We start from the raw sequence: 10,546 nt of genomic DNA on the forward strand, positions 1-10,546 counted from the left end.
GGATTACCCCCTAACAGCACTGTGGGATTACCCCTAACAGCACTGTGGGATTACCCCCTAACAGCAGTGTGTGATTACCCCTAACAGCATTGTGGGATTACCCCTAACAGCACTGTGGGATTACCCCTAACAGCACTGTGGGAGTACCTTCACCACACAGACTGGAGCGCTTCAAGCCAGCGGCTCACCATCATCTTCTCAAGGGCAACTAGGGATGGTCAATAAATGCTGGTGACACACACATCCCCTAATATTTCCTTTGCTTTAATTTGTTCTCCGATATTGAGCGACGCTGTGCGAGTCCAGCATTTATTGCCAACCTGTCATCGCCCTGAGGGCATTACTAGCCAATGATATAATGTGGGACTGGAGTCAGGTGTCGGCCAGGTGTAGGGGCTTTATGGGGGGGGGGGGGGGGGGGGGGGCTGTGGGCGTGAGATACCCTCTCTGAAGGGCATTAGCAAAACAGGCACAGTTTTTACATGACAATCCATTAACTTTTTACAGTCATTTTTAACCTGGCACCAGCCTGCCAATCACCCTATTTGTTACTGAGCTCAATCCCCCAATTTGCTAGCGGCCTTCACGAGACAGTAATCGGGAGGAGCAGCTCCTTGACTGATTCCAATTCTCCTGGGCTGTTCTCCTCAGAGAAGGTGAAGGGAAAATTTACGATCAACAGAGATCTTCAAAGTTACGATGGGTTTTTGATGACAGTAACGAAGGAAAAACTTTTTCCACTGGCTGGATGCTCGGTCAACCAGAGGACACAGATTTAAAACAACTGGTAAAAGAGCCAGGGGGGAGATGAGGAGAATTTTACATTCCAGCGATGGCGGTGGAAGCAGATTCAATAGTAACTTTCAAAGGGGGGAACTGGATGAATACTCGAGGGGGAAAAATTAGTAGGACAATGGGGAAAGAACAGGGACTAATTGGATTGCTCTTTGATAGAGCTGGCACAGGCACCATAGGTCTAGTGGCCTCCCTTCTGTGCGGTGTGATTTTAATGTACGTTCCATTACCGGCCGAACAGAGATCGGCTAAGCCAGCCCCTCCAGGGAGCTTCCTGATCTGTAGCACGAGGTGCATTTTAACCGAGCGATCCACACCTCTCTCCTGCTCTTTTTTAAAACGGAATTGGTATGTGCATGAGATCCGAGGTAACTCGAGGCCACGGGCAGAGCCAGTGCAGGTGATTCCGAGCCCAGTCAGTTGCTCAAAATGCCTTTATTCACGGGGAGAACAGAGTTAAAATTCAGCACGTTTAAAAAAAAATATATAAATAGTGAAGGACACAACAAAATAAAAAGCAACATTGCAGATGCAGGAATTCTGGAGAAAAGAAACAGTAAAAACACAGTGTGCGGAAACACTCCGCAGGTCTGGGCAGTGTCTATCCAGGTAGCAGCTGTGGACCCCTTCTTCAGAGATTTGCATTTATATAGCGCCTTTCACATCCTCAGGACGTCCAAAAACTGCTTCGCAGCCAATCATGTACTTCTTGAAATGTAGTCACTGTTGTAATGTTGGAAAATGTAGCAATCTGCGCACAGCAAGCTTCCACAGACAGCAATGTGATGATGTCCGGATCATCCGTTTCAGTGATGGTGCTGGAGGGATAAATATTGGCGCGAGGACACCTCAGAGCACTTCTTCGAGACAGTGGCCGTGGAATCTTTTAGGTCCATCCGAGAGAGCAGTCGAGGGCCCTCGGTTTGACGTCTCATCTGAAAGATGGTGCAGCGCTCCCTCTGCACTGCCACTGGGAGTGTCGGCCTGGATTTATAGTGCTTGATCTCTGGCGCGGGACTCGAACCCACGACCTTCTGACTCGGAAGGCGAGAGCGGCTGCCCACTGAGGCACGACCGCCCAACAGTCCCGATACGGATCCGAGGCGACTCCCCACCAGGCGCTGAGCGACCGGCTGAGTGTCTCCGGCCTTTCCCAGTTCAATTTTCATAAATATTAAAAAGCAGAGGCGGTTGTAAAAAATACTTCGATGTGCAGCACCAGGATTTACACATATTTTATATATATATATATATATTTATATATATATCTAAATATATATATATTTTTATATCCTTAAATACTCATTTTCTGTAAAAATTGTCAGCGCGATCTGATTCCAAGCCGTGCGGGTTTGAACTGTTGGCGGTCCCACCACTTCACGTCGGTAGCTCTGCGTACGTTTTGAAAGGCCAGCTCACCGCAGATCTCCCGACGACCACACGCGCTCCAGGTTACGCTCGTCGGCAACCCCCACCCCTGGCCTTCGGCACCTGCACCTTTTGCCTTCTTTGGCCGAAAGGCCGGCCCCGGTGGAAGCCTCGTAGCGGCAGGTCAGAGGTCGGCGGGCCCGCTGAGGTCGGACGGCACGTCGAGGTCGGCCAGGGGGAGGGGGAGGGGCACGACGGCGGCGGCGGCAGCGTGGTAGAGCTTGGCGCAGGCGTTGCGGTGCCGGGTGAAGCTGTCGCGCCACATGAACTTCTTGCCGCAGTAGTGGCACTCGTAGGGCTTGTGGCCCGTGTGGATCTTCATGTGGCCCATCAGGTGGTGCTTCATCTTGAACTTCTTGTTGCAGATGGGGCAGCCGAAGGGGCGGACGTTGAGGTGCATGCTCATGTGCCGGTCCCGCTGGCTCTTGTGGGCGAAGCTCTTGCCGCACTGGCAAGGGTAGAGCTTGTAGACCCCGCCGGGAAAGTCCGACGAGCCACCTCCACCTCCGCCGGCGCCCGCCAGGCCTGAGCTGGGGCCCGGCTCCCCCAGCACCCCGTAGGCCCCGTTCTCCTGGATCTCCCCCGGCAGGCCCCCGCCCCCACCCTGCAGGCAGGGCCCGTTGGGGCTGCCCCCGCTCCCTCCCCCGCCCCCCATCCGGTGGTCGAAGTGGAAGTCGTCAGACGAGCCGTAGTAGTCGACCGGCTCGTCGAAGCTGGGGTCCTCGTTGAACTCGTCGTACTCCTCGGCCAGCGAGTGGTCCGGGAAGCGGGAGCCGCCACCGCCGCCATGCTGGTGGGGCTCCGCCGCCCCCTCCTCGTCCTCTGGCTCCCTCTTGCCCGGCAGTTGCGGCCCCAGCAGGAAGCGCCGCCCTTCCTCGCTGCCCGGCGACCGCCTCCCGTCCCCCCCGTCCCCCCCGCCCTCCTCCTCTTCCTCCTTGCCATTCTTGACGAAGACCCAGCGCTTGTGCGGCACGATGCTGGGCTGGCTGTAGGCCGGCGCCGGGTAGGGGCAATCGGGGCTGTCGCCCGGCTCCGCCCCCTCGCCCCGCTCCCGAAACTTCTCCCGCTCGGCCGAGTTGCTGATGACGTTGTCCTGCTCCCTCTCCGGGGAGGCCGGGCCTTTGTGGCCTTCCTCGTCCGCCTCGTCGTCGTCGTCGTCGTCCTCCTCCTCCTCCTCCTCCTCGTCCTCCTCCTGGCGGTGGTGGCCCTCCATCTTGATGTCGTCCTCCTCGGGCTGCTCGAACTTGGCGGCCGCACCGGCCCCCGGCTCCGGCCCATGCCAGGGGCTGAGGTAGTTGCTGCTGCTGGGCGACTGGTTCTGGCTGGCCGAGCGCTGGCTGGGGGCGGGGGCCGGGGGAGACTGGCACTCCTGCAGCAGCTCGGTGCACTTGTCCACCACGTGCCACATCTGCAGGAAGCTGGCCACCGTCAGGTAGCTGACGATCTCCGGCGACAGGATGGTCAGCCGGCCCGTGTAGGAGGAGGCCAGCACGTTCTCGAAGGCCCGGGGGCTCATCACGCCGGGCAGCACGATGCGGCTGGCGTTCTTCAGCAGCACCTGGTCGTGGAAGTAGGGCGAGGAGGCCGCCAACACGGCCCGGTGGGCCCGGAACATCTGGCCCTGCAGGTGGATGGTAATGTCGCACAGCTTGCCCTCCATGCGCTGCTGGTTCAGCTTCCGTAGCAGGTTGTTGCCGAAGTTGGGGAACTCCACCTGGAACATCCCTGGCTCCATGTGGGGGCGCCTCTTCCAGAGTCCGAGCTGTACCTGGGTGGGGGGGGGGGGGAAGGCACAATCGAACACGGGCTAAGTTGAGGTTTGCAGCGAAAGAACACAATACTTTGCTGTAGACCACACTTGGGAACTTCCAGTTTTGGTCCCCTGACCTAAGGAAGGAGGTACCTACCTTTGAGGGAGCGCAACGAAGGTTCACCAGACTGATTCCTGGGATGGGGGGATTGCCCTATGAGGAGAGATTGAGTAGACTAGGCCTATATTCTCTCGAGTTTAGAAGAATGAGAGATGATCTCATTGAAACATACAGAATTCTTACAGGGCTTGACAGGGTGGATTGCAGGGAGGATGTTTCCTCTGGCTGGGGAGTCTAGAACCAGGGGTCACAGTCTCAGAATAAGGGGCCGGACATTTAGGACTGAGATGAGGAGAAATCTCTTCACTCAGAGGGTGGTGAATCTTTGGAATTCTCTACCCCAGAGGGCTATGGGTGATCAGTCATTGAGTACATTCAAGACTGAGATCGATAAATTTTTGGATATTAAGGGAATCAAGGGATATGGAGACAGTGCAGGAAAGTGGAGTTGAGGTACAAGATCAGCCATGATCTCACTGAATGGCAGAGCAGGCCTGAGGGGCCGAATGGCCTACTCCTGCTCCTAATTCTTATGGTCAACTTGTCCAAACATACTTCATGGGGCCTCACCTCCCCCAGTACCTCAGTTGGTAGAGTCTGGTGTCCCATCCCTGCCCAGTTGGACAATGTTGACCGAGATGGAATTCAGTCCCTGTTCCTTCTCCTGGGCACAAAGGAACAGGAGGCCATTCAGCCCCTCATTCTACTCCATTCAATTAGATCATGGCTCATATCTTAACTTCAGTTACCCGCCTTGGTTCCATATCCCTGGTTACCCTTACCCAACAAAAATCAATCTCACTCTTGAAATTTCCAATTGACCCCCAGCCTCAACAGGAGCGAGTTCCAGATTTCCACTACCCTTTGCATGAAAAAGGGCTGCCTGACATCACCTTTGAACGGTCTAGCTCTAATTTTAAGGTTATGCCCCCTTGTTCTGGACTCCCCCCCACCAGAGGAAAGAGTTTCTCTCTATCTATCCTATTAAATTCTTGAATAATCAATTAGATTAACCTCTAATATTCTATACTCAAATAGAAGCCGAGTCCATGCAACCTATCCTCATAACTTAACCCTTTTAGCATTATTATTGTTCTGGTGAATCTGCACCCCCCCCCTGCCCCGCCCCAAGGCCAATATATCCTCCTGAGGTGCGGTACACAGAACTGAATGCACGACTTAAAGACTTGCATTTCTATAGTGCCTTTCACGACCCCAGGACATCCCATAGCACTTTACGGCCATTTAAGTACTTTTGGAAGAGCTGTCACTGTTGGAACGCAAATTGCGCACAGCAAGCTCCCGCAAGCAGGAACGTGGGAAGACCAGGTGCCTTTTTAGTGGTGTTGGTTGAGGGATAGGTATTGGCCAGGACACCGGGTGGGAACCCCCTGCGAAATGGAGCCACGGGATCTTTTACATCCACCTGAGAAGGCAGACGGAGCCTTGGTTTAATGGCTCATCCGAAAGACGGCACCTCTGACAGTGCAGTGCTCCCTCAGCACTGCACTGGAGTGTCAGCCTGGATTTTTGTGCTCATCAAGCGAAAAGAAATCACTATCTTGCTATGTGTCCACCCGATGGTGTGCTGTGATTTATTTACCTATTAAAAAAACGGAGCTCCTGCTCGGAATTCTAGGCTGACGTGCAATGGGATAATTGTATCCAGGGGCTGTGGGTAGCACCTTGCATCATCATATGGGACGTGGGAGCTCACAAAACTCTCCTGCCGTAGAGGACTAACAACCTCATCGGCTGGTGTTAAGGCTGTCAGACTGTTAGTCAGCCAGCGAATCTTTCCACTACCTCGCACTGTTCTCCAAGATAAGAGTACGATGATATGAAATCAACCTCATCAAAACGCCTCAGAGTTCTGGATATGTCAGTCAGATGTTCTCCGAACCGTCTCTGCTCTCGTGAAAAGAGCCACTGTTTCTTTAGTCGCTCCTCAAAACTACTAAAACCTCTCCTCTCTAGTATCATCTGATTAAATCATAGAAACATAGAAAATAGGAGTAGTAGGCCATTTGGCCCTTCGAGCCTGCACCGCCATTCAATATGATCATGGCTGATCCTCTATCTCAGCACCATATTCTCGCTTTCACCCCATACCCCTTGATGCCTTGTGTCTAGAAATCTATCTATCTCCCTCTTAAATATATTCAGTGACTTGACCTCCACAGCCTTCTGTGGTAGAGAATTCCACAGGTTCACCACCCTCTGAGTGAAGAAATTTCTCCTCATCTCGGTCCTAAATTTCCTACCCCGCATCCTGTGACCCCTTGTTCTAGACTTCCCAGCCAGGGGAAACATCCTCCCTGCATCCAGTCTGTCCAATCCAGTCAGAATTTTATACGTTTCAATGAGATCTCCTCCCATTCTTCTAAACTACAGGCCTAATCGACCCAATCTCTCCTCATAAATCGTTGCTGTACTCTCCATGGCCCTGACATCTTTCCTAAGGTAGGATGTTGAAACCCAGATTCTAACTGCAGCCTAACCAATAGTTTGTCTACATTTAGCATTACCTCTATTTTCATACTGTATGCCTATAGTTAAAGAAACAAAGACTTGCATTTATACAGCGCCTTTCACGACCTCAGGATGTCCCAAAGCCTTTTACAGCCAATTAAGTACTTTTGAAGTGTGGTCACTGTTGTAATGTAGGAAACACGGCCAGCCAAAGTGCGCACAATAAGATCGCACAAACAGCAATTTGTTAAGGACTAGTCCATCTGTTTTAGTGATGTTGATTGAGGGATAAATATTGGCCAGGACACCTGGGATAGCTCCCCTGCTCTTCTTTGAAATAGTGCCGTGGGATCTTTTATGTCCACTTGAGAGACGGGGCCTTGGTTTGTCTCATCCAAAAGACGGCACCTCCGACAGTGCAGCACTCCCGCAGCCTAGATTTTTGTTTAACCCACACCCTTTTGACTCAGAGGCGAGGGTGCTACCCACTGAGCCACAGCTGACACTAGGATCTAGGATCTCATATGCTCTTTGCCAGCTTTTAAAAAATCCATTCTCAGGACGTGCGTGTCGCTGGCAAGGCCGGCATTTATTGCCCATCCCTAATTGCCCCTGAGAAGGTGGTGGTGAGCCCCTTCTTGAACCGCTGTAATCCGTGTAGTGAAGGTGCTCATACAGTGCTGTCAGGGAGGGAGTTCCAGGATGAAGGAACGATGATATATGTCCAAGATAGGATGGTGTGAGAGACGGGGAGGCAATGGTGTCCCCATAAAGCTATTACCCTTGTCTTTCTCAGTGGTGAAGGTGGTGTGTTTGGGAGGTACCGTTGAAGAGGCTTTGGTCACTGCAGATGGTACACACTGCAGCCACGGTCCTCCTTTGATGGAGGGGGTAATTGTTTAGGCTCGTGAATGAGGCATCAAAGAAGCGGACCGCTTTGTGTTGGAATAGTGCACAATTCTGGAGTGTTGTTGCAGCTGCCCCAGGCAAGTGGATTAACAGTTCTCCGTATCTGTTGCCAGCTGTGGCTCAGGGGTAGCACCCTCACCTCAATGTCAGAAGGTCGTGGGTTCAAGTCCCCACTCCAGAGACTTGAGCACAAAAAATCGAGGCTGACATTCCAGTGCAGTGCTGAGGGAGTGCTTTTTATAGCCCTGACCTGTGGAAATGTTCTCTCGCAGGTCGGGGTGGTCGGGGCTATAAAAAGAGCTGGAGCGCCGGGCCCTGGGACATTGTGGGCAACTGCGACCTGCGAGAGGACACCGCCGCAAGTTGGGGCTATAAAAAGAGCTGGAGCATGCCACTGCAGTTCCAGTGCAAGCTGACACAAAAGTGCAACAGCTTCGAGGTGGGCGACTGTAAGACGTCATCAGGACCAAGGTCACCATTTGGAGTGTGTGCAGGAGCATCGGTGGGACCCTGGTACAGCAGAGGAGTGGGAAGGTCGTGGCGGACTTGCGACAAATGATCGGGGCGGAGGAGTGATGAGGGAGTGTGGCTAAGATTTGATAGGTGATCGTGACGGAAGTTCAGCGAATGTTTGGTGCGGAGGTGCAACGAGAGATGGAGTACAAAAGCAGGGAGGTCCTGCTGCAAGTGTACAGGGTATTGGTGAGGTCGCACCTGGAGTACTGCGTGCAGTTTTGGTCACCTTACTTAAGGAAGGATATACTAGCTTTGAAGGGGGTACAGAGACGATTCACTAGGCTGATTCCGGAGATGAGGGGGTTACCTTATGATGATAGATTGAGTAGACTGGGTCTTTGCTCGTTGGAGGTCAGTAGGATGAGGGGGGATCTTATAGAAACATTTAAAATAATAAAAGGGATAGACAAGATTGAGGCAGAGAGGTTGTTTCCACTGGTCAGGGAGACTAGAACTAAGGGGCACAACCTCAAAATACGGAGGAGCCAATTTAAATCCGAGTTTAAGGAAGCAGTTGAGGCTAGCTCATTGAATGTATTCAAGTCACAGATAGATAGATTTTTAACCAATAAGGGAATTAAGGGTTACGGGGAGCGGGCGGGTAAGTGGAGCTGAGTCCACGGCCAGATCAGCCATGATCTTGTTGAATGGCGGAGCAGGCTCGAGGGGCTAGATGGCCTACTCCTGTTCCTAATTCTTATGTTCTTATGAGAGAGCGTGCCGAAGGTGCAGCGAGTATTTTTGTGACGGAGGAATGGTGAGGGATCGTGGCGGAGGTGCGGCGAATGTTTGTGGCGGAGGAGCGACAAGAGATTGTGGCGGAAGTGCGGTGAATGAATGAGGGCACAGGGCCCAGGGACAGCATGTACCCGCCCACACTGCAATATGTGTGAACACTAGGTCCGTGCAGCAGAGCAGGTCTCCAGTCATCCTGATTAACCTTTGCCACTGGATAAAGCCCGAGCTCTGTCAAGCCCGTGTGGTGGCTGGTGTACAACGGTCACTACATGTTAAAACAATCCACGCACAGGCATCTTCCACCCTTCAATTGGAGTTCAGGACTGCTCCTTCATTGAAACATCTGTGAACTAGTGGATGAAAGTCATCCTCGTTCGAGGGAGCGCCTATGATGATGATGATGATGATGATGATGATGATGGAGTGCTGCACTGTTGGAGGTGCCGTCTTTCGGATAAGACATTAAACCAAGGCCCCGTCTGCCCTCTCAGGTGGACGTAAAAGATCCCATGGCACTATTTTGAAGAGGAGCAGGGGCGTTATCCCCGGTGTCCTAGGGCCAATGTTTATCCCTCAATTGACATATGAAAAGCTGATCACCTGGTCATCAGCATATTACTGTTTGTGGGAGCTTGCTGTGCGCAAATTGGCTGCTGCGTTTCCCACATTACAACAGTGACTACACTCCAAAGGTACATCATTGGCTGTAAAGCGCTTTGAGACGTCCAGTGGTGTGAAAGGCGCTATATAAATGCAAGTCTGTCTTTATGTGCGCAGCAGATTGTTGTGGTCTTACCAACATTACAAAGAGTTTTATGATCGTGGGCTCAATGGAAGTCCCTGGATATATCCATCATATTTATATAATATAAATTTTAAATATAATTACTTTAATGTTTTAAATACAAGTACTTTACATTATAGACTGGGAGGCCTGGGGCTGAGAGGGGCTAACTGCCCCGTTTAACCTGGAGTTACAACCAGTGGGAAAGGTTTAAACACCAACAAACCCTCCCTCCCCTCCCCAACACACACTCTCCAAACCGGCCGTCCGGGGGCGCGCCATGCGCGGGCTCCGCAGCTACTCGAGCCCGAGGCTGTCCGGGGAGAGGCCGAGGCCTACCTGCCCGCAGCGCCCGGAGGGCCGAGAGGAAGAAGTAGGCGGACAATAACAGAGCAGCGGTCGCTGTATACCGAAGGGTGGCGGCTCGGTCCGGTTTTAAGGGCAGCTCGAGCCTCGCACTGGCTTCTTCATCGCGGCGGACATGGCGGCTCCCTCCCCCGGGCACTCGGTTCTTTCCGGCCCCTCCCCCCCGGGCACTCGGCTCTTTCCGGAAAAAGGCCCCGCCCCTCCCCCGGGCACTCGGCTCTTTCCGGAACTAGGCCCCGCCCCCTCCCCGGGCACGGCTCTTTCCGGAACTAGGCCCCGCCCCCTCCCCGGGCACTCGGCTCTTTCCGGAACTAGGCCCCGCCCCTTCCCCGGGCACTCAGTTATTTCCGGAACAAGGCCCCGCCCCCTCCCCCGGGCACTCGGCTCTTTCCGGAACGAGGCCCGGCCCCGCCCCTCCCCCGGGCACTCGGCTCTTTCCGGAACTAGGCCCCGCCCCTCCCCCGGGCACTCGGCTCTTTCCGGAACTAGGCCCCGCCCCTTCCCCCGGGCACTCGGCTCTTTCCGGCCCCTCCCCCCGGGCACTCGGCTCTTTCTGGCCCCTCCCCCCGGGCACTCGGCTCTTTCCGGCCCCTCGACCGGGCACTCGGCTCTTTCTGGCCCCTCCCCCCGGGCACTCGGCTCTTTCCGGCCCCTCGACCGGGCACTC

At 53.7% G+C, this 10,546-nt stretch overlaps 1 protein-coding gene across 2 annotated transcripts; it reads right to left on the reverse strand.

Moving 5' to 3' along the window:
* Positions 1–1,214: 1,214 nt before the first annotated feature.
* Positions 1,215–10,027, reverse strand: LOC139230425 (zinc finger and BTB domain-containing protein 43-like). Of its 2 annotated transcripts, none has more exons than XM_070862261.1 (2): positions 9,924–10,027; positions 1,215–3,991 (listed from the first exon to the last, which is right to left on the reverse strand). In XM_070862261.1, exon 2 carries the CDS (start codon positions 3,956–3,958, stop codon positions 2,348–2,350), a length of 1,611 nt encoding a protein of 536 aa, XP_070718362.1. In that variant the 5' UTR covers positions 3,959–3,991; positions 9,924–10,027; the 3' UTR covers positions 1,215–2,347. The 2 variants fall into 2 exon arrangements, with proteins under 2 accessions (XP_070718362.1, XP_070718363.1); XM_070862262.1 differs by having other exon boundaries at positions 9,853–9,933.
* Positions 10,028–10,546: the final 519 nt, after the last annotated feature.

This window comes from Pristiophorus japonicus, chromosome 19 (genome assembly GCF_044704955.1).
Source record: "Pristiophorus japonicus isolate sPriJap1 chromosome 19, sPriJap1.hap1, whole genome shotgun sequence".
NCBI lineage: Eukaryota > Metazoa > Chordata > Chondrichthyes > Pristiophoridae > Pristiophorus > Pristiophorus japonicus.